The 24,776-nt window shown below is 45.3% G+C and overlaps 1 protein-coding gene across 1 annotated transcript; it reads right to left on the reverse strand.

Moving 5' to 3' along the window:
- vstm2b (V-set and transmembrane domain containing 2B) lies at positions 1-22,901 on the reverse strand. The gene is made up of 5 exons (XM_038969503.1): positions 22,829-22,901; positions 21,906-22,093; positions 21,035-21,064; positions 19,914-20,313; positions 1-89 (listed from the first exon to the last, which is right to left on the reverse strand). Exons 1-5 carry the CDS (start codon positions 22,899-22,901, stop codon positions 1-3), a joined length of 780 nt encoding a protein of 259 aa, XP_038825431.1.
- Positions 22,902-24,776: the final 1,875 nt, after the last annotated feature.

Here is a 24,776-nt window from a genome sequence, read left to right on the forward strand (position 1 = left end):
TTATTGGGTAAACAGGAAGGGGAGGAGCTTATGCAGGATCAGGAGAGTGATGAAGAGGAACGGGTCAGTGGTGGTAATGGCTCCAGAACCTGGCCAGACAAAGACAACCAGAGGGGGTAGAAAGGTCAGTTGAAATGTCTCTGTGCTACAAATCAAACCTGCACACAGAAACTGAGGAGAGATACAGTGTTAAGACAGTATCATGGATGCCTGGCTGTGGTGAATGGGAACAATGGGGGATCCTCCAGAATAAAGGAAGCTCACAGTAGCTCATGATATCTGTTAACTCCCTGCCAGGAGTAGAATTCTGTATTACCTGGGCCATATTTCACACAATTATGGCTGACAAAATGGCAGTTGTGGAAAATCTCAAGTCTACTTTCGTTCACGCTTCTGCTGCCATGTTGCAGATAAAGGTGAGATAGAGGTGAGAGTTTCATCCAAATTGCCAGGCTACCTTTTGAGTCCATGAAATGGCGGCATCTACTTATGCTGATGGTTTTGTACAGGAAAGGTAGGAGACATCCCGGGGAGAACCTGGCCATGAGGAAGAGTGGCCCTTGGATTCAGCTCCTAATCCCTGTCTGACACATTTCATTTCCTGTTTGGGCAGTAGAGCAACTGCTGGCTAAAAGCTGTTTCATTATGACACACGCACACTCTCTCATACGAGCACACATGCTCATGTACACACACACACATGCATAAACGGACGCACGCGGTCACCGAGGAACAGACCCCTACAAACAAAAGGCAGGCCAGATTGATTTTTCAGATCATCACACACACACACACAGAAACAAGCGTAATGAGTCAATGTTTAACGAGGCTGGAGCTTCTGTGACACCTCTAGTGTGAAACAGCCGTCTGTTTTTCCATTCTCATGTTTTCAACCAGGCCACGCCCCGCTACACATCCACACACCAACGCTTCCATCATCCCCCAGCCCAAAGACATGGTATAAAGACCACACGAACATCAACTCAAAGATATGAACTCTACTACACGCAAACAGGGCAATACAAGTGCTTAACAGTGCCTTACAAGACTCACCCGGAGCCAGGCCAGCTGTCTTAATCACAGACAGAACTGCAGTGTATTCAGGACAAGATGGAGGGAGTGAGAAAGCATTAGACCAAATGTCTTTCTCCATATTTCGCTGAACGTTGATTCGCTGATTGGCTCTAATCTTGGCATCAATTCCCCTTGTTTCTCCCCCATTCTACTTCTATTGTTTCACTCTCTCATGTCCTTCCATCCGCTCTCTGTTTATGTCTCTGGCACTGTACCTCTTTGTAAACTGTATCCCTTCTTTTGTGTCCCACCCCCCACTTATCTGACCCTCCTCACCAAGGATCCAAATGACAGGTGTTTATTTAAGGCTATCTGGAGACAGCCGGCTCTGACTGCTCCTGTCCCCTCGTGACGCACCCCACCTCAGCACCAACCAGACCCTTACAATCACCCCTTATGGCAGGTGCTGTCACAGACATCTTTAAAATGTCCAATCCAATCTAAATTTGTTGAAAAATAATAATTTCCTGAGTAGAAATTGTGATAACATATAACAACCTTAGTATTAGAAAAGCACTTTGGGATTGAAATGTGGAAACAGAGCGGATTATCAGTTGTGATATTGGTGGGGACCAGAGGACTGCCTCAGTTCACCTTTTGAAATGGCTTAGTCACGCAATAATCCACATCTGTTCAAAGTTCATACCTGGTGTCAATAGATATTCATTTAGCACTGGGAAAAGCCAGACTTTTCAGGTACCCTGCTTGTGTAACGGGCTTCCTCCTTCTCCTCATCCGAAGAGGAGTAGCAAGGATTGGACCAAAGTGCAGCGGGGTGTGAATTCATAATGATTTATTTAACAAGACAAAGACGAAACGAAATACACTTTAACAAACTACAAAAACAACAAACGACGTAGACGCACCTGAACATAGGAACTTACATGACACGAAGAACGCATGAAACAGGAACAGACTACATAAACCGAACTTACAAACAAACCGAGACAGTCCCGTGTGGCGCGACAAACACAGACACAGGAGACAACCACCCACAAACAAACAGTGTGAAAACACCTACCTTAATATGATTCTCAATCAGAGGAGATGAAAACCACCTGCCTCTAATTGAGAATCATATCAGGTACCCAAAACCAACATAGAAACAGAAAACATAGACTGCCCACCCAAAACTCACGCCCTGACCAATAAACACATACCAAACAACAGAAAACAGGTCAGGAACGTGACAGCTTGAGAAACCAGAACTTCTTCTCACGCTCTAACATGTATACGAAATCTTTGGCACAGAACCCTTCTATTCTATGTTCAATTCTACTCTATTCTATAGAATATTCTACAACTTCATCAGACTCAAGGAAAAGTCATTATTTTCTATCCACAACTACATTAAACCAATGGTTTCACCCTGTGTCATCTCTGGTGATCTTTATCAGACACTCTCCTACTCAGACAATTAATATAGGTGTTCATTGAAGACGGAATGCAGGTAAAGCTTTGTAAAAATACAAAGATCAAACAAAAGCCATGAAAATAACAACATGAATAAACCCACACGAATCAGCTAAAACCTGAGAACTACTCCCAGGACCATTGTTGCCAGAATCACTCCGCACGTTAACACAGCAGTCACCAAACCAAACACCAAGGCATTACTCCATCCACACTAATCCCCCTACTGGAAGCACTACATAAGTTTACACTTAAAATAAGTTTACACTTATAAGAGCACACACTGCTCCAACTCCAAATTCGCACGACACTCTGTTGGGATCTGTCTTGTTTATCTTTGTACCATGTTTTAGTACCAGTGGATATCTCTCTGTAGGAATGACATCGCTTTGCCTTGCGGTTCAGATGATTCTCTCCTGAGTTTTGAATCAATCAAAGCATACACTTACTCTCAGAACACAGTGTCTGTAAGATCATCTGTCTACTGTAGATAAATCAGTTAGCCAATATTTTACGTCTATGGAAATGTAGGTTTGTGAGAGTAACCTCGACCTTTAAAAATACAATGAATTCAATAGTCTATTTAACTGCAGACAGTCTGCTATACTTTATATAACCCACCACATTCAAATATTTGGAAACTGAAACCCGGGACATTGGGTTAAAAAGCCATCTGTGGTGTATGACGTGGGGGTGTTGAAATTTGGCAAATGAATAGGCCCAACACATTATTTGGAGATCACATTGCAGCTCATTGGGGGCAAAGTGAAGCAGAAACAATACACCCTCATACAGTGTACAACACTAGCTATGACTCAGCTACATGCCCTATTCGTACAATAATTACTGTCATTAGTACACCAGCACTGTGAAGTGTACACTTGATTTCAACACTTGATTTCTCTCTCTCTCTCTCTCTCTCTCTCTCTCCCTCACACATTAGCAGACATTGACAATTTACCTAAAGCCGAACCCCTTGGATGAGAGGTACAATCTCATCGTTCTGTTAGACACGAGTGTTTCTGCCGAGTAGCTGCTATGCACTGTGTAGACCTGTAACTAATGACCATTAGGATGACATCACTATTCTCGAAGGTTACGGTTGGCATCTGCTAGACGGCTGAATAGGGGGATGATTAGGAATCGCATACGGGGGAGGACAAACAGAACGACTGAAAACACAGATGTGGATAAAGAAACAAAAAAAAACGTTTTCAGAGCATGGAGTGTTCAATGGGGAGTGCAACACAACGTACTGCAGATAGATACAGTCAAAAGAAAGACCAAAGACTATGTTGCAAAGAGAGACAGAGGAAAAAAGAGGGAACTATTAACACGGGCTAACAAAGACACTGCATCCACACAGGTGGTTGACTTTGTTCTATTCGTTTAACTGGACTGAACATACAAAGAGGGATGTTGTATGATGTTTTCTCTTGTTGGTGCCTACGTTTGTCCTCATGGATACACGGGTCACAAGTGAACGTCTTTTGTTAGGGGGAGGTTGAACTCCAACAGGCTTCTTCACCACATGGAACCAAAAAGCCTTGGAAGTTCAATAATACAAGCTGAGGGCGAGGCAAATAAGTACTCCTCCACCACTTCACCCTGCAGTGCGCCATAGTTTTGCAACTCTGACTGCTTGGGGTACCTACAATAAAGAGAACCGCTACAGAGTTCTACCATTATGGATTGCCAGCTACCATTGTTCCATATTGGTCATGTAGTGTCTTTCCTTACAGGTGAAAGTGACCACTTATTTAAGTGAGAACTCTCCACCTCTCTACCACTTTTCCCACTATCTCATGGTCTTGGATGAGCTATAGGCCGCAGCACAAAGGCCCAATAATAATAGAGTAATGTAAAGTCCCCATAACCGTCCAGCCGTCATCTGTCACAGAGATGACAACACCACCACAGTGCCTTCTTGCCAGGCAAACAATGGAAGTCAACAACGGAAGTCAATCAACACCACATTGGGAGAAGTGAAGTGCTTCCCACACAGTCTGACAGTTACCTAACACTTGTCATAATTGTCCTTAGAGCGGAGACTGACAACTGAAAAGCCACATCAGCCTGTTAATATTCACACACACACACACACACACACACACACACACACACACACACACACACACACACACACACACACACACACACACACACACACACACACACACACACACACACACACACACACACACACACACACACACACACACACACACAGAGAGAGAGAGGATGCGATAGACTGGGTGTTTAATGAGGGATTGAGACAGCTGTCCAGCCAGAGACAAATACTCTTGCCAAGGGATATCAAGGTAATCTAGAGTAGCAAGCAGACCATTGCATTTTGGGTAGGTGTATTCAAGTGAGCTCTTGCATCATCACTGTCTGGCTGTCCTCATGCTCGATGCCATCCTCCGCACTCCATACCAAACAAGTTCACCTGGCAAGTCCTTTCGACGAAGTGCTGAGTGCACACAGTCACAGTTTTTAATATTATTGCATAGTCAACTGCTCCTATTGCTCTCTCTTTCTCACCTCACTTTCACTGTGAATAATACAGACAGCAACATTATTGAACTAACTCCCACAGTCACATGCACAATGTGGAATATTTCCACTAACCAAATGTTCCTTTTAATCAAGCAGTCCATAATCAATATAGATAGTCAATACAATTCTAATTAGAATATTTCAGTGAATTAATTTGATGATTGATTAATTAAGGATCTCAGTAATAGCGGTTCACATTGTAATTGGCTTTCAGATTGGCCTACATACAGGTTGATATTCGTGAAACAAGTGAGCCGAATTACTGAGATACTTTAAATTAATCTGAAATATTGTTTTACGTAAGGGACAACACTATTGTATAAATGCTTGGGAGGTGCCACAAACAAAGAAATGCTCTGAGATGAAAATCTTTCGAATAATATTCTGTTTCTAATGTTGGAAAATGCTGGGAGTAGAGCTTGTGATTCCATGGATGGTTGTATTCGCAGTTTAAAGTTTCAACAAGGTTCCATTTCACTGTTGTTTTTCTGTTAGTGAATTGAGAACCAGGAGGAACATTCACAGCTGTGCAGTCGCCACACATTCCACTGTGAATTCATGATTGACAACCACCATCCCCAAAGTGTTAGCCACTGATCCTCCATGGGACCATCAATCCGGTTCCCTGTGAAGCACTGGAGAATGGTACACTGCAAGTTGATCTGTTATCCCAGCAAGGCCACCAAACCCCCAGATGAAAAATGAAAATTTGAGAGGCAATTTGAGACACCTGACAGTGTGCTGAGGGGCCAGCTTATCTGCCACATGCCCGTGGCATTTCCCCTTTAATATTAATTGTTTCTGCCACTCAGACAGATGACATTGCAGAAAAGTGACAGATGCACGCATTTCCGAGAGGCGGGCCAGATCACATTTTTCCCCTCAACTGTTGTTATTGTGGTACGACAAGGGAGGGCCAATCTTTCAAATATGCCAGGGTGCTTTTTAACCTTCACAATCTGTTGACAAATATGTTGAGGGGTTCACTTAAAGAAATAAAAAAGCCAAGAAAAAATTCTGTCTCCCACAGTCAATGTAAACGTGTCAGGGAGGCACTTTTACATGGATTGATTTACTGTATTTGATTTAGTCTGACAGAGATACATGACGAGAGACAGAGAAGCAAATACTGACCAGACAATTTGAAGGAATATATCAGCCTTGCGCTGCTATATATGAAAAATAATATGCATCAGATTCTCATAATTCAACAGGTGAGTTTGCCTTGCTCTGTCCTGGACAATCATGTTAAGACAACAAGCCCAGAGGTCAGTCTGTAATACCTCTGATCCTCAGATGATGATGTTTTACCGATACTAAATCATTATTTAGAACTGGAGCATACAAGTATTACTGCTCAGTATGACGTATATACGAATGTTGGTCAGTCAATCCAATTGCCCTAACAATGGCTGCCTAACCTCGTTTTGTAATCTAAACAGAGCATTATTCTGCTCCAGAGTGGCATAGCGGTCGAAGTCACTGCATCTCAGTGCAAGAGGTGACACTACAGTCCCTGGTTTGAATCCAGGCTGAATCACATCTGGCCGTGATTGGGAGTCCCATAGGGTGGTGCACAATTGGCACAGCTTCGTCCAGGTTTGGCCGGGGTAGGCCATCTTTGTAAATAATAATTTGTTCTTAACTGACTTGCCTTGTTAAATAAAATAAAAAATAAATCAAAACCAAGTAAAAAGGCAGTAACTGCTCATTTGGTCGAAAAATATTCAATGTCATTTTTGCTACATTAAATACGTGGACAAGAATCCTGCCTCTATTGTATTGTGTTTTGGAGAAAATGGGGGTCATGTTAAAACAGAGAGAGAGAGAGAGAGAGAGAGGGGGGAATCAGTGAACTGGCAACGGTATTGTTTGATTTTTCTCGCCAAATGGCCGCCTCTGTTTCGCTTCGCTAAGGACAGGGTTTGGCCGAGCACGCTGATCCACAATGCCAGTTCCTAGGAGAAGGCCATTTAACGTGCTCCAGGCTAGTGTCACGTCCACGGTACATGTCCAGGATGGCAGCATCCGTGTTCTGAACAGTCCAACATGAGGAGGACTAACAGCATGGTGCCGTTCTATTAGCTTGGTGTTTTCAGCATTATTACCCCTCGGTTGGCAGTTAGCTTCGTTCAGAAAGTAAGGGATTAGAATCACATAGAGAAGACCAAATGGATCCCTGGCCTCTGGATGAGAGAGTCTGCTAAATGACTAACATGTAGAAGAAGTAAATGTAGGCTTCCAAATGACCAATTTGCACAACTCTGTTGATTCCATTTTCAATGGAACTCAAGGCTCTGTAGATGGCATTGGCTTCAAGCATACATTTAGATGTACATGTTGTTGGATGATATTACTGAATAAGAAGTCGGGGACTAGTAGTGGAAGCAGAGGCGAAGCACTGCACTCGAGGACACAGGTAGAGTTGTGTAGCTGTTTCCTCTGGAGTCCTCTCCTCCAGTTATGGCCCCACCAGCTGTCCTCCTCTGCCCTGAGGACAAAGCCACAGCAAGGGGAGAACAGCCATCCCGACAAGCCACAGCACACGTCGAGCAGACACAACACTGATTACGATAGACACAATAGGGAAGGAACAGAGAATGAAACTTCCCACAATGTCTCCTCCAAGGGCCTCTAAAGTATTTCGGAACACTTCCCATCAGGAGTTCCTTGAGGAGAGAGACAACCCCCGTGTAAAGAAGCCAGAATCCTGGCAACAGCCTATCATTAGAGGAGGGCCTTGCTCTACATTACCCCCTTAGTCACCCTGCAAACCACCAACGCACTGACAGCAATAGCCAGGAAAGAGGAGGAGAAGTCTGGAGACATGCTTCCAACCAGAGATATGAACATGGTCTCCCTGGCTGCTTTCACATCCCGTCTGTACACACACACAGACATAATCAAAACATACATCAGCACACAGTTACATGCTAACGCACATAAACATACAAGTGTGATCCCACGTACTGATAAGTGTGCATCCACCTTCCCTACCCCCAACCAGACATGTCTCCCACGCTGCACCACCACTGCGTCAGCAGCTGTAAGTCTGATATGGCAGAACAGCGAATTAAACCCTCCTGCGGAGTCTGTGAAATTTAATTATTCAGGAGTATGCTTCATCGATCAATAGCGAGTCTGGCGTGTGAGATAGCCCCCTGCTCGCTCTCTCCAGGGGCTGCTTTAAGGCGCTATCGCGTTATAGTGTGGAGATCATGAGGAGACCTCATCTCCATGGCCATTGTGAATCACATCTTCATAATATCTTTCTCTATATGGTGGACACTATAAAGGCAAGAACCTGTCACTCTCCTCTGCAGCTTCTATAGTGGAAAATCACAAGTATTCACCCCCCTTGGATTTCTCACATTTTGTTGCATTATGAAGTGGGATTGAAATTAATTTAATTGGTATTTTTTTGGTAATTGATGTCAAAGTGAAATGAAAATTCCATATATTTTTTTTAAATGAATGAAAAATAAAACACTAAATATACGTTGATTAGATAAGTATTCACCCCTGAGTCAATACATGTCAGAATCACCTTTGGCAGCGATTACAGCTGTGTGTCTTTCTGGGTAAGCCTCTAAGAGCTTTCCACATCTGGATTTTATTTATCTTTGAACTTTATATGGTGATCGGCATCTAAACTTTCATAGTCTTACCACGACTACCGGAAAACAGTTAGTCTTTCAATCACCCACGTGGGTATAACCAATGAGGAGAAGGCACGTGGGTACCTGCTTCTATAAACAAATGAGGAGATGGGAGAGGCAGAACTTTCAGCACGATCTGCGTCGGAAATAGAAAGGAGTTATATTTTAGCCCTTGGCATCGCAGACGCTTGTTGGCGCGCGTGAGCAGTGTGGGTGCAATAATTGAATAACATGGATTTCTAAATTTATTGTGCGACGCTCGCGCACGTGACGTGTCCGGTCTGGTCAGCATGTAAGAATTCAGACCATTGTACTCAGTACTTTTTTGAAGCACCTTTGGCAGAGATTATAGCATTGAGTCCAGGCTCAAAGTCCAGGCTCTGGCTGGGCCACTCAAGGACATTCAGAGACTTGTCCCAAAGCCACTCCTGCGTTGTCTTGGCTGTTGTCCTGTTGGAAGGTGAACCTTTGCCCCAGTCTGAGATCCTGAGCACTCTGGAGCAGGTTTTCATCAATGATCTCTCTGTGCTTTGCTCCGTTCATCTTTGCTTCGATCCTGACTAGTCTCCCAGTCCCTGCCGCTGAAAAACATCCCCACAGCATGGTGCTGCCACCACCATGCTTCACCGAAGGGATGGTGCCAGGTTTCCTCCAGACGTGATGCTGTACCCTTCCCCAGATCTGTGCCACTACACAATCCTGTCTCGTAGCTCTACGGACAATTCCTTCGACCTCATGACTTGGTTTTTGCTCTAACAAGCAGTGTCAACTGTGGGACCTTATAGACAGGTGTGTGCCTTTCCAAATCATGTCCAATCAATTGAATTTACCACAGGTGGACTCCAATGTTGTAGAAACATTTCAAGGATAATCAATGGAAACAGGATGGACCTGAGCTCAATTTCGAGTCTCATAGCAAAGGGTCTGAATACTAATGTAAATAAGGTATTTCTGTTTTTCGTATTTAATAAATTAGCAAACATTTCTAAAAACCTGTTTTCACTTTGTCATTATGGGGTATTGTTTGCAGAATGATGGGGATTTATTTTTCTGTTAATAATTTTATAATAAGTCTGTAACGTAACAAAATGTGGAAAAAGTCAAGGGGTCTGAATACTTTCTGAAGGCACCGTATATACTGCATTACCAAAAGTATGTGGACACCTGCTCTTTGAACATCTCATTCCAAAATGATGGGCATTAATATGGAGTTGGTCCACCCTTTGCTGCTATAACAGCCTCCACTCTTCTGGGAAGGCTTTCCACTAGAAGTTGGAACATTGCTATAGGGACTTGCTTCCATTCAGCCACAAGAGCATTAGTGATGTCGGGCACTGATGTTGGGTGATTAGGCCTGGCTCGCAGTCGGCCTTCCAATTCTTCCCAAAGGTGTTCGATGGGGTTGAGGTCAGGGCTCTGTGCAGGCCAGTCAATTTTTTCCACACCGATCTCGACAAGCCATTTCTGTATGGACCTCATTTTGTGCACAGGGGCATTATCATGCTGAAACAGGAAAGGACCTTCCCCAAACTGTTGCCACAAAGTTGGCAGCACAGAACCGTCTAGAATGTCATTGTTTGCTGTAGCGTTAAGGTTTCCCTTCACGGGCCTACCGAGTAGAGCAGCGGTCTAAGGCAATGCATCGCAGTGCTAGAGGCATCACTACAGATCCAGGTTTGATCCTGGGCTGTGTCGCAGCCGGCCACCAATGGAGACCCATGAGGTGGCGCACAATTGGTCCAGCGTTAGGGGAGGGTTTGGCCGGCTGGGAAGTTCTTGTCCCATCGCACTCTAGGGACTCCTTGTGGCGTCCGGGCGCATGTATGATGACTTCGGTCAACAGCTGTACAGTGTTTCCTCCAACACATTGGTGTGGCTGGCTTCCGGGTTAAGCGGGCAGTGTGTGAAGAAGCAGTGCGGCTTGGCTGGGTTGTGTTTCGGAGGATGCACGGCTCTCGACCTTCGCCTCTTCCTAGTCCATACGAGAGTTGCAGCGATGGTACATGACTGTAACTACTACAAATTGGATATCACAAAATTGGGGAGAAAAAGGGGTAAAAAGTACCAAACATTTCTCTTCACTGGAACTAAGGGGCCTGAAAAACAGCCCCAGACAATTGAAAAACAGCCCCAGACAATTATTCGTCCTCTACCAAACTTTACAGGTGGCACTATGTATTCGGGCAGGTAGCGTTCTCCTGGCATCCGTCAAATCCAGATTCGTCTGTCGGACTGCCAGATGGTGAAGCGTGAATCATCACTCCAGAGAACACATTTCCACTATTGCAGAGTCCAATGGCGGCGAGATTTACACCACTCCAGCCAACGATTAGCATTGCACATGGTGATCTTAGGCTTGTGTGCGGCTGCTCGGCCATGGAAAACCATTTCATTAACCTCCCCTGGCAAACAATTATTGTGTTGATGTTGCTTCCAGAGGCAGTTTGGAACTCGATAGTGAGTGTTGCAACTGAAGACAGATGATTTTTACACGCTACTCGCTTCAGCACTCGGTGGTCCTATTCTGTGAGCTTGTGTGGCCTACCACTTCACGGCTGAGCCGTTTCTGCACCTAGACATTTCCACTTCACAATAACAGCACTTAAAGTTGACAGGGGAAGCTCTAGCAGTGCAGAAATTTGATGAACTAACTCGTTGAACAGGTGGCATCCTATGACGGTACCACGTTGAAAGTCACTAAGCTCTTCAGTAAGGCCATACTTTGTATAGATAGTGTGTATATACATTTGAAGTCGGAAGTTTACATACACTTAGGTTGGAGTCATTAAAACTAATTTTTCAACCACTCCACAAATTTCTTAACAAACTATAGTTTTGGCAAGTCGGTTAGGACGTCTACTTTGTGCATGACACAAGTAATATTTCCAACAATTGTCTACAGACAGATTATTTCACTTTTAATTCACTGTATCACAATTCCAGTGGGTCATAATTGTGCATACACTAAGTTGACTGTGCCTTTAAACAGCTTGGAGAATTCCAGAAAATTATGTCATGGCTTTAGAAGCTTCTGATAGGCTAATTGACATCATTTGAGTCAATTGGAGGTGTACCTGTGGATGTATTTCAAGTCATACCTTCAAACTCAGTGCCTCTTTGCTTGACATCATGGGAAAATCAAAAGAAATCAGCCAAGACCTCAGAAAAAAATTGTAGACCTCCACGAGTCTGGTTCATCCTTGGGAGCAATTTCCAAACGCCTGAAGGTACCACGTTCATCTGTACAAACAATAGTACGTAAGTATAAACACCATGGGATCACGCAGCCATCATACCGCTCAGGGAGGAGACGCGTTCTGTCTCCTAGAGATGAACGTACTTTGGTGCGAAAAGTGCAAATCAATACCAGAACAACAGCAAAGGACCTTCTGAAGATGCTGGAGGAAACAGGTACAAAGTATCTATATCCACAGTAAAACAAGTCCTATATTGACATAACCTGAAAGGCCGCTCAGCAAGGAAGAAGCCACTGCTCCAAAACCGCCATAAGAAAGCCAGACTACGGTTTGCAACTGCACATGGGGACAAAAATCATACTTTTTGGAGAAATGTCCTTTGGTCTGATGAAACAAAAATAGAACTGTTTGGCCATAATGACCATCGTTATGTTTGGGGGAAAAAGGGGGAGGCTTGCAAGCCAAAGAACACCATCCCAACCGTGAAGCACAGGGGTGGCAGCATCATGTTGTGGGGATGCTTTGCTGCAGAAGGGACTGGTGCACTTCACAAAATAGATGGCACAATGAGGAAGGGAAATTATGTGGATATATTGAAGCAACATCTCAAGACATCAGTCAGGAAGTTAAAGCTTGGTCGCAAATAGGTCTTCCAAATGGACAATGACCCCAAGCATACTTCCAAAGTTGTGGCAAAATGGCTTAAGGACAACAAAGTCAAGGTATTGGAGTGGCCATCACAAAGCCCTGACCTCAATCCTATAGAAAATTTGTGGGCAGAACTGAAAAAGCCTGTGCGAGCAAGGAGGCCTACAAACCTGATTCAGTTAAACCAGCTCTGTCAGGAGGAATGGGCCAAAATTCACCAAACCTATTGTGGGAAGCTTGTGGAATGCTACCCAAAACGTTTGACCCAAGTTAAACAATTGAAAGGCAATGCCAATCAAATACTAATTGAGTGTATGTAAACGTCTGACCCACTGGGAATGTGATGGAGGAAATAAAAGCTGAAATAAATCATTCTCTCTACTATTATTCTGACATTTCACATTCTTAAAATAAAGTGGTGATCCTAACTGACCGAAGACAGGGAATTTCCTTGGATTAAATGTCAGGAATTGTGAAGAACTGAGTTTAAATTTATTTGCCTAAGGTGTATGTAAACTTCCGACTTCAACTGTATACAGTACTAGTCAAAAGTTTGGACACACCTACTCATTGTGTGCAAGCTGTCATCAAGGCAAAGAGTGGCTACTTTAAAGAATCTAAAATCTAAAATATACTTTGATTTGTTGATCATGTATATATACAAAAGTATGTGGAAACCCCTTCAAATGAGTGGATTCACTATTTCAGCCACACTCTTTTCTATTTCTATTTCTATTCACTCTGTCATTTAGGACATTATTGTCGACTAACTACAATGTTGCTGATCGATCTTCAGTTTCCTCCCTTCACAGCCAGTGAACTCTGTAGCTGTTTTGAAATCACTATTGGCCTCATAATGAGATCCCGGAGGAGTTTCCATATTGTCCTACAGCTCAGTTAAGAAAGACCTCTGTGTCTTTGTTGTGTCTGAGTGGTTTAATACATCACCCACAGCATCATTATTAACTTGACCATGTCTAAAGAGATATTCAATGTCTAATTTGTTAATGTTACCCATCTGCCAATCACTGCCCTTCTTTACTGTCACGAATCCCGCTTCCTGAGTCTGTGTTTGCCTGTGTTTCTGTCCTGGAGTGTGTTTCCGGTGTCCTGGAACGCACCCTGTCTGGTTGCCGGGCGAATTAGCTTGTTGGGAGATTGATGTTCACCCGCACCTGTATCCCATCAGTAATCTGCACACCTGTCCTGATCATCACCTCTTCCCTTCGAAAGCTCTGACCTGACATCCATTCCCTGCCGGATCGTTAGCCATGAATAGTATGTGGTGCCATAGTATCAGACTCCAGTTGGATAGTATTTGTTTTGTTATTTTTGTTTACGTATTGCTTGCCTTGAACTTACCTCCGTTTGTTTTGCCTTCAGTTACTCACCCGGATCATTCACCCCATTCCCGCCTGGTCGACGGAGGATTCCGCTACTCCATTGGATTCACCTATTTACTCCCATCAATTCACCACCGATGCCCGCTACGCCACCCGGATATATCTACCCATTCACATTTTCTTGTAAATAAATACTCACCTTCTTCCTACGCTCCTTGTCCTGGTCTGCTTCTGGGTTCAATTTTGAAGGTGCGTGACAGAACGATCCGGCCAAGGATGAACCCAGCGGACCTGGACTCCGTTTGCCATGCCATTACCCAGCAGGGGAAGACATTGGGACAACACAATACGGCGCTACAGGAGATAGCGAGTTCAATCCAGAACTTATCTGCTAGCTTGACACAAATCCAGGATCAGCTCAGTTTGCCGGCGATTCATTCACCACCTGTTTCACCCATCTCACCTGCCGTGTCTGGAGAGGTTTCATTCCGTGAACCCAAGGTACCGACGCCTGATAAATATGAAGGGGATTTGGGAAGATGCCGTTCGTTTCTTATGCAGTGTGGGTTAGTGTTTGATCTACAGCCCCATTCTTACGCCACTGACAAGGCTAGGATAGCCTTTGTTATTGAACTGCTGCGTGGAAGAGCTCTGGAATGGGCTTCAGCCATTTGGGAACGACAGGGAACCTGCACGGCTTCATATCAGGAGTTCACGGGAGAGATGAGAAAGCTTTTTGATCATCCAGTCCGAGGTAAGGACGCAGCTAAACGTTTGTTCTCTCTTCGCCAAGGAGCTCGCAGTGTGGCAGATTTTATGATCGAGTTCAGGACATTGGCTGTGGAGAGTGGTTGGAATGAGGAGTCACTACAAGCGGTTTTTTACAAGGGGTTGTCGGAGGAACTTAAGGACGAGCTGATATCTTATCCAGAGCCTAGTGACCTAGACAGCTTGGTCACTTTATCTATTCGGGTAGATAATAGAGTCCGAGAGAGAAGGAGGGAGAAGCAGTGGGGCCCATCCAATCAATCAGCAACTCGGTTACCATTCGGTTCAGGAAGTGAACCAGAACGTATTGATCGTTATTCTCCACACGGAATTAGTGGAGGGGTCTTGCCACCAGATTCTGAACCAATGCAAGTGGGGCGACACGGGCTAACTAAGGAGGAGCGCCAACGTAGACGTGAGACCAATAGCTGTTTCTACTGTGGTAGCTCGGGACATTACATCTCCGCTTGTCCACAGCGCCCGTTAAACTGCCCGGCTCGCTAGTTTTGGGAGGAATTTTAGCGAGCCAGTTTCAATCTCTCAAGGATCTTGTCAGACCCCGTTTTCCTGCGACCCTTATGAATAAGGATCAGAGCTTAGACATGAACGCTTTTATCGATTCAGGTGCCGATGGCAGCTTTATGGATGCCGACTTGGTGGAACAGCTGGGGCTTTCCAAGGAGCAATTGCCGGAAGCCATTGAAGCAACCACTCTGAACGGTAGTAGTCTGGCACGGATCACTATGAGGACTGAACCGGTTAAGATGTTGGTGTCGGGGAATCATTCAGAGTTTATCTCCTTCTTCATTCTGTCCTCGCCCCATGTTCCTCTGGTTCTTGGTTACCCCTGGCTGAAGGAACACAATCCCTCGTTTGATTGGGTGACGGGTAAGGTAACTAGTTGGAGCATTGAGTGTCATGCTAACTGCCTTAGGACTGCCTGTTCTCCTGCTGTTTCCAGTCAGGTCAGTGACTCTGCTCCTCCTGATTTGTCCCTGGTTCCAGAAACATATCACGAGTTGGGTGAAGTATTCAGTAAACAAAAGGCTCTGTCCCTTCCTCCCCACCGACCTTATGACTGTGCGATTAATCTGTTTCCTGGAGCTGCTTTTCCCAAGGGACGGTTATACAGTATCTCTCGACCTGAACGTGAGGCCTTGGAGACCTACATCAAGGAGTCTCTAGCTGCAGGTCTCATTCGGCCATCGTCATCACCTCTGGGAGCAGGATTTTTTTTTGTGAGCAAGAAGGATGGCTCTCTTCGACCGTGTATTGATTATCGGGGTTTGAATGATATTACGGTTAAGAACAAGTATCCCCTGCCCTTGATGAGCTCGGCTTTCGATTCCTTACAGGGTGCTACGGTTTTTACGAAGCTTGATTTACGTAATGCTTATCATTTGGTTCGGATCAAGGAGGGGGACGAGTGGTTGACTGGGTTCAATACACCTATGGGACATTTTGAGTACCAGGTGATGCCGTTTGGACTGACCAACGCTCCTGCTGTGTTCCAAAGTATGGTGAATGACGTTCTGAGAGATATGATTGGTATTTTTGTGTTCGTTTACCTGGATGATATCCTCATCTTCTCGAAGGAGCTTTCTAGCCACGTTCTGCATGTCAAGCAGGTCCTGCAGCGGCTATTGGAGAACCGTCTGTTCGTGAAGGCTGAGAAGTGTGATTTTCACGCCCACACGACGTCCTTCCTCGGGTACATCATATCCAGGGGAGAGATCAAGATGGACCAAGAGAAGGTTCGGGCGGTTCGGGATTGGGTCCAGCCCGGTACAAGATTGCAGCTCCAGAGATTCCTGGGGTTTGCGAATTTTTATCGGAGGTTTATCCGTGATTACAGCCGGGTGGCCGCCCCTTTAACTGCCCTGACGTCTTGCACCAGAAAGTTCTGTTGGACTCCTGAGGCAGACCGAGCATTTCTGGACTTGAAGAGCCGATTCACCAACGCCCCGATTCTCTCTCAACCTGACACTTCCCGTCAGTTCGTTGTGGAAGTGGATGCTTCTGATGTGGGGGTGGGCGCCATCCTGTCCCAGCGTAGCTCCACTGACGGTAAACTCCATCCCTGCGCTTTCTACTCTTGTCGTCTTTCTCCAGCTGAAAGAAACTACGATGTGGGTAACCGGGAGCTTCTCGCTGTGAAGCTTGCCTTGGAGGAGTGGCGTCACTGGTTGGAGGGAGCGGAGCAACCGTTTGTGGTCTGGACTGACCACAAGAATCTGGCTTACGTGCAATCGGCTAAACGTCTCAACGCCCGTCATGCCAGGTGGGCTTTGTTTTTTGGACGTTTCAATTTTTCCCTGACGTTCCGACCTGGGTCGAAGAACGGGAAGGCGGACGCCCTGTCCCGGATGTTCTCTAAGACGGAGGAGAGTGGGGCCAAGACTGAGACGATTCTTCCCCAGAATGTTGTCGTGGGAGCCGTTACATGGAGGATAGAGGAGGATGTGATGGCGGCCCTTCGGACGCAGCCCGGGCCCGGTAACGGTCCACCCGGTCGGTTGTTCGTACCCGAGTCGGTCCGTTCTGCTGTCCTTCAGTGGTCCCACGCCAGCAAGATAGCTTGTCACCCTGGCGTTGCTCGGACTATGGCGCTTCTGCGCAGACGATTTTGGTGGTCTGCTATGGGAGAAGATACCCGGAGGTTTGTTGCCGCTTGTCCTGTTTGTGCGCAGAATAAGAGTACCAATCGGCCCAGCTCTGGGCTTCTTCACCCTCTTCCTATTCCCCGGCGACCTTGGTCGCATCTGGCCCTGGACTTTGTCACGGGGTTGCCCCCTTCTGATGGTAACACGGTTATTCTGACCATTGTGGACAGATTCAGCAAGTTTGCTCATTTTGTTCCCCTCTCCAAGCTGCCTTCTGCCACTGAGACGTCCGAGATCCTGGTTAGGGAGGTTTTCAGGGTCCACGGGTTGCCCTGTGACATTGTTTCTGACCGTGGTCCTCAGTTTACCTCTGCTGTCTGGAGATCCTTCTGTTTGGCCATTGGAGCTACAGTCAGTCTCACTTCTGGATTTCACCCTCAATCTAATGGTCAGGCGGAGAGAGCCAACCAGAAGATGGAGTCCACGCTGCGCTGTCTTGTTTCCTCTGATCCCACCTCTTGGTCCTCTCAATTACCCTGGGTCGAGTATGCCCATAATACTCTCCCTTCATCTGCTACTGGGATGTCTCCCTTCCAGTGCCTGTACGGTTACCAACCTCCTTTGTTTCCTTCTCAGGAGAGAGATCTCTCGGTTCCCTCTGTCCAGACCCACATTCGTCGTTGCCACCGGACCTGGCATCGGGCCAGGAAGGCTCTCCTTAGGGTTTCTGACCGGTATCAGATCCAGGCGAATCGTCGCCGTATTCCTGCCCCAGCTTATACGGTCGGAGATAAGGTTTGGTTGGCTACACGGGATCTTCCTCTACGGACTGAGTCGAGGAAATTGTCACCGAAGTTCATTGGTCCGTTTGTAGTGGAGAGAATCATTAATCCTGTTGTGGTTCGACTCAAGTTGCCTGCAACACTTAGAGTACATCCCACCTTTCATGTCTCCTGCCTCAAGCCGGTTCACCTCAGTCCTCTGTTGCCTCCTCCTCCTCGTCCTCCTCCTCCTCGGATGATCGGAGGTGGTCCTGTCTACACGGTGCGCCGCATCATGGACTCCAGACGGCGGGGTCGAGGGTACCAGTATTTAGTGGATTGGGAAGGATATGGGCCAGAGGAGAGGAGTTGGATTCCTCGGCGTCAGATCCTTGATGACAACCTGCTTCGTGACTTCTACCGCCTCCACCCTGGCGCTCCAGGTAGTCCGCCCGGTGGCGTTCGTCGGAGGGGGGGTACTGTCACGAATCCCGCTTCCTGAGTCTGTGTTTGCCTGTGTTTCTGTCCTGGAGTGTGTTTCCGGTGTCCTGGAACGCACCCTGTCTGGTTGCCGGGCGAATTAGCTTGTTGGGAGATTGATGTTCACCCGCACCTGTATCCCATCAGTAATCTGCACACCTGTCCTGATCATCACCTCTTCCCTTCGAAAGCTCTGACCTGACATCCATTCCCTGCCGGATCGTTAGCCATGAATAGTATGTGGTGCCATAGTATCAGACTCCAGTTGGATAGTATTTGTTTTGTTATTTTTGTTTACGTATTGCTTGCCTTGAACTTACCTCCGTTTGTTTTGCCTTCAGTTACTCACCCGGATCATTCACCCCATTCCCGCCTGGTCGACGGAGGATTCCGCTACTCCATTGGATTCACCTATTTACTCCCATCAATTCACCACCGATGCCCGCTACGCCACCCGGATATATCTACCCATTCACATTTTCTTGTAAATAAATACTCACCTTCTTCCTACGCTCCTTGTCCTGGTCTGCTTCTGGGTTCAATTTTGAAGGTGCGTGACATTTACGAGGCTTTTGAAAAGCTCACTGGTCTTTGTAGTTGAATCTGTGCTTGAAATTCAACACTTGACTGAGGAGCCTTATATATGGTGTATGTGGGGGACAGAGGAAGGGTTAGCCATTAAAACATGATGTCAACCCGTATTACTTCATACAGAGTGAGATATGTAACTTATTATGTGATTTTCTAAGCTACATTTTACTCCTGAACTAATTTAGGCTTGCCTAAACAAAAAGGTGAATACTTGTGCAACAACTATATTTTAGTTATTTAATTTGTAGGCCTATTAATTTGTTAACATTCTTTTCACTTTGACATAATGGAGAATTTTGTGTGGATCAACGACAATGACATTTCAATCCCACTACGCCACGCAAGAAAATGTGAAAAAATCCAAGGGGATGAATATTTATGATACCTACTGCATATACATACACACCTTCCCTCACTCTCCATAGTCTGACTATGACCTCTGGCAAAATCAAATGTCTCAACTGGTGACAAGATAGGTAGATATGTCCCAGCATGGATAAATTCATTTTTTTATTAAGGTATGATGACAGAAAGAATACCTCCCCGTAAGAAACCCTGCCCTGTGAAGCAATATAATTACATGTAACAGGTTGTGTTCTCCACACAAGCATCATCAAATATATTATTTGTAAATAACATTATATTATTCAATGACAATAAAAATGTCAGTGTAATTTATTATTCACTCAAAGAGGGTAAATCACCGATCTGAATTACATGCTCCTGATGGTCTGACAGGAGATGGAGGAGCAACACACACAAACTCCCCATCTTCTACCCTTGTATCACTAGGTGTCACTGTTGCACTTTAACTTACCAGCTCCGTGCTGCTGTCGGAGGATGGCCGCATTGCCGGGCCTTGGCGAAGCAGAGGACTTTGCTGCAGAGGCGGTGGTCATCGTGCTGGCGGGGAGGGGGCCATTTCCCGCCGGAGGAGGCACACGAGGCTTTCCCTGACCCGGCTCAGAGGTAGCCCGCCCCCCGGCCACCGCGTCCTTGCTGTTCCTCAGTGGCCATCTATTCTGAATGTGGGACACGGCCTCCTCGGCCACCATGCCATCACGCGGAATCACCCTGAGGGTGGCTTGAACCTTGTATTCCTGAGTCTCGTCGGAGTACAAGTCGGAAACTCGGCACTCGTACACCCCCTCGTCCTCCTTTCTCACCTTGGAGAGACTAAGCCTGTGAGATATGGCGCTGCCCTGCACCCTCACAGTCTACAAAGAGAAACAGAGAAAGGGAGAAATTGCTACATGCACAATATAACCTGTTGGTTTCGACAATAAATATGTCTATATCAAAGGAGACTATGTCGGCCACCCATTAGACTACTGCCACATATGTAGCACGCGATGAGGGTTTATGGGTTTGATAGCCTAAATCCTAAAGGCCTATAATCCCCCCAAAAATCTTAATCGTGTGGACGCAGTCTCAATAGAGAAATAACTTGCCGCTCGGCAGGAAAATGCAATAATGTCGCAGTTTAGTGGTGGGCCTAAACATGGCAGATTTAATGCTGCCTGTTGTGTGGCAAGTCTCTGGATACATTTCAAAACAAGATTAGGCTATATTTATATTATAAAGGCGACATGATAATGGTGAGCCAGCCAGGTTTGAGCGAACTGTACAAAATGGAGTCGTAAGTCTAGAAAAAACGATGCTTGGAAAAATGCCCACTTGCAACAGAGGCGTGGACAGTTACCACCATAGCTTGTGCTAAAATATTGTCCATCGACCTCCATAGCACCACTTGGCCATATGATGTGACTAGCCCTATGATCTTGAACAACGTTAATAAACATGTTATTACTCAAATGCATTATGGGACTTAACTGTGCAGCCATATACAACATTTGAAGAAATCAGATAGATATCTACACTATGATAAAGTTTTAGCGTGAATGCTTCAGCTGGATATGAGGAAACACAAACACTTACGCTTATTTTTGTGGCATCCTTTTGAGTGACCTGAAACCAGAAATTTGTCGAAGTGTTATGGTCAGCCAGAGACACAAGACTGCATAATACTCTCGTTAATAGTAATTACACTTTAGGATATGAGCTTCAACACAATTGGAATTCCATGTGCAATTTTGAATAGCTTTCGACATTGCACAATTGTTTCTACAGCTGCGCGCATTGGAATCAGCACCATGGACAGCAACAGTTGCGTTGTTCCCAAACCTGCCCGAAACAGCGTGCATTGACATCGACACCATGGACAGCAACAGCTGTATTAACTCTCGAGCTGTCATAAATGATCGTTTGTGTTTTCCAGTGCATGTTTATTGTGCTTCAATAACAGAGCAGAAACTACAGATGGGGTTGTTCTGTGTCCCTGAGTCGATTGAAACAAAGGCACAGATTGCGTAATCATGTCACAGTTATCCAACAGCATTATGGAATATTCCAACGTGGGCATTTCCGCTGCATGCATGAGAACTCTCCCTGAACTAATTTTAAAATCAAACAAGTGCCATTTGTATCATTAGGTGTGACGCACCCCCTCCCGCTCACCCCAATATACACACCTCCTTCTTTAATATGAATGGCCACACAGTGTTTATAATCTCCAGTATATCCTTTCACATGCTTTTAGTCGGCAAACATGTTGTAATCGAGTCCATCAAATAAATAGTGACATATGTCTTACATATGGCGATGCCATCATGAAAGGCCAGATTGCACACAGCCGTAGCCGTAAGTGTCAATCACTTTTGGTGCAACTTCGAACATTTAAACAGAGCCCCTCTCAGTAGTTGCCCGGGAGCAGCCCAACCTGCCCTCCCAGTCATGGGGACAGCATTACCTTGGCTCTGTTCGCCGGAGCGCTTATTTGCAGTTCGTGTGCAAGTTCTTTAGGTGTTGTCTCCTTTAGGTACCACCACTGGATCTCAAGCGAGAAGGGCGATGATCCGATGGCCCGAAAGGCGCACGGCATCTCAACGTCTTCTCCCTCACTGACACTCACATCTTTGGGCACTTCAGTAAACGTAGCTAACATTGAGAAAAGAGAAAGTATAGAGTGATATTACTATGTTGGAATAACACATTTACAAAGGTATGAGATTACGTAGCCTCATGACAGACAACTGACATGCGTTTTAGTGAGATCCGTTTCCACATTTTCTTTATTTCGCAATACAATCATGTTCAGGTTGCCATTCAATTTAAATATCAGTTTATAATAGTTTAAGACTTAAAATAAAATTGACAATGAAGCAATGACGCAAAGGTAGCCTACACAACTAGGCGTATTGGCTTCATGTGACCTGTGTACTGTGTACGGTGAATTGAAATGACCATGGCGTTTGATATAACCTGTAACGGAATACATACAAGTATTTGGTCACTATGAGAATACTAATTATTGTTGCCTTACGTGTTTTGAGAGACCATGTTCATCTTGCATTAGGCTTAGCATAAGTGAGGAAATGTGGACATTATGCAAAACTGCTGAAGCGCAGTCTTGACGTGTGTGCGTCTAATACTTGAATCCTATCAATCTATTCTCTCACCCATGTATCATTTAATCGACAACGTAATTCGTTTTTTCTTATAACGACCAAGTCACTGCAGCATAATAATGCGCTCGACTTCAAATAATGACCCGGTCCGGTCCATATCACAACAGCTTGAAATCCCAAATCTAACGACATGGGCTGTTCGATTGACAGCAAGTGTGTTCACCATCAAAAGCACGGCATGCCACGACTAACAAAGTTGACTTACCATTTACACAGAATAACAAGGGTGCATTAAGAAGGAAATAATAAAGGACGCCGTTGAGTCCCCGTTTTTCCATCTCATAGATATCCTAGGGTAGTTAGATTAGAGAGCGCGTAAAGACGGTCATTTGACCATAAATGTATCTTTATAACATCAACATTTCAATTTCCATGATGGGCAAGCGTTGGTCTCTGATCTGTTGGGTAATTCGTTAGCTTTCCCAAATATTCAAGATATTTCACAAGATCCAAATAACGTACTCCAATATGTTTTCCTGCCAGCCAGGCGAAAAACGTACAATCCAAAGGTGCGAACCAGAATACCCTCTCTTGATAAGTGAGAATGTTCTGCAGCTGCTCTATATTCTGTTATTATCCCTTTATAACTGTGATTTCTTATTTCCTGATGTGCTTCAGGTCGAAACCAAACTTCTTCTCGGCTGAAAGAAACCTGCTCATTCTGCTTTCCACATGAAGGGACGGTTTCCCGGGCACTTCTCCAAGACCCATTACATAACCATCCTTGTGTCCGCTCCCATAAAGAGGACCTGCCGAGGACGAGAGTCCCGTGTTTTGTACTAAGACCTGGAGGATCAGTAGATAGTTCCCAGTTTCGCGAGCGGATCCGTCTGCTTTGTGTGCGAGTGCATATCAGTGAGGAGGCGCTTTAGCATTTCCAAACCCACTAACTTAGTGTGGCATGCGCGCGACGCCACCGATAGCCTGACGCGCGTTGAAACCTAATCAACCCTTCCCTCAAATCAACGAACGGCACAACCTATGAGGACAATTCTCACAACTTGACGTCCAAACGAAATGCCAGCCCTTAAAACATATAGAATCAAGATGATTCATGCTGTTTTCTCTCCAAACTCAACAAGCCACTCTAAAATTAGCAGGAGCGGAGATGTGTATTTATTTAATGTGAAAAATAGGCCTACAGAAAAACTGCAGCGCTTTATACTTTTGTTGTTGCAGTATTGGTCAGCTGTCGCACAGCCTCTGGTATTATAACCACCGGGATAATCCGTATTCCCTCAAACAGACAATGTGGTAATTCGGATTAAAATCAATCTCACTATGATATTGAACCATTCAACACAGTCGTGCTCCTATTTAATCATGTTGTGCTATTTGCTTTGAAAATAAATAGGGAACTATGTCAATGTCACCCAATACATGTCATAACGGTTTATGGTTTGATGATTGTGATGATTGGTGTGACCAGCCTGCTGTGACACACACACACACACACACACACACACACACACACACACACACACACACACACACACACACACACACACACACACACACACACACACACACACACACACACACACACACACACACACACACACACACACAGACCTTTAAGAATGTGTGCCACCAAGTGGTCCATACTCGGTGCCACCATTATTGCTTTAATCTAGGGTCTTTCTGAGATGCCTGGATGGTGCAGCAGACTGATCCCCTGGCTGAATCCTAAAACGGCTCTCCCAGCTGCCTAGCTGCCAATAATGCATTGCTTGTTCACTGAATTCTTCCCATTAGCACTTCACCCAAAGCTAGTATAGAGTGCTAGAGTCAGAGAGAATTGGGAGAAGAGGACATGAGAGCTAGAGAAAGGGTTTGCTGTGGGAAATGATGACTCTATTTTATCAGGCTGTGGGCGATGTTTCCACTAGTTTTAACAGTAGCGCTCAATTCATTTTGAATAAAGAGTCAAAAGTCCAAGGTTATGCTGGAAGGTTCATTTCAGTTCTGATGGCCTCATTGTTTCAATGGGCAGCATTGGTGCTGTCCCTTGAGAATGTGTTAGTGTCAGGAGACTGACATTCTCTTTCCTTAACCAGAACCCCTTTACATGCACTTAGGGGCTCATAATATAATTTACAGCAGGCCTTGCACACACACTTGTACTTGCACACACATACTGTAGGTCAGGGGTA

This window comes from Salvelinus namaycush, chromosome 30 (genome assembly GCF_016432855.1).
Source record: "Salvelinus namaycush isolate Seneca chromosome 30, SaNama_1.0, whole genome shotgun sequence".
Taxonomy (NCBI): Eukaryota; Metazoa; Chordata; class Actinopteri; order Salmoniformes; family Salmonidae; genus Salvelinus; species Salvelinus namaycush.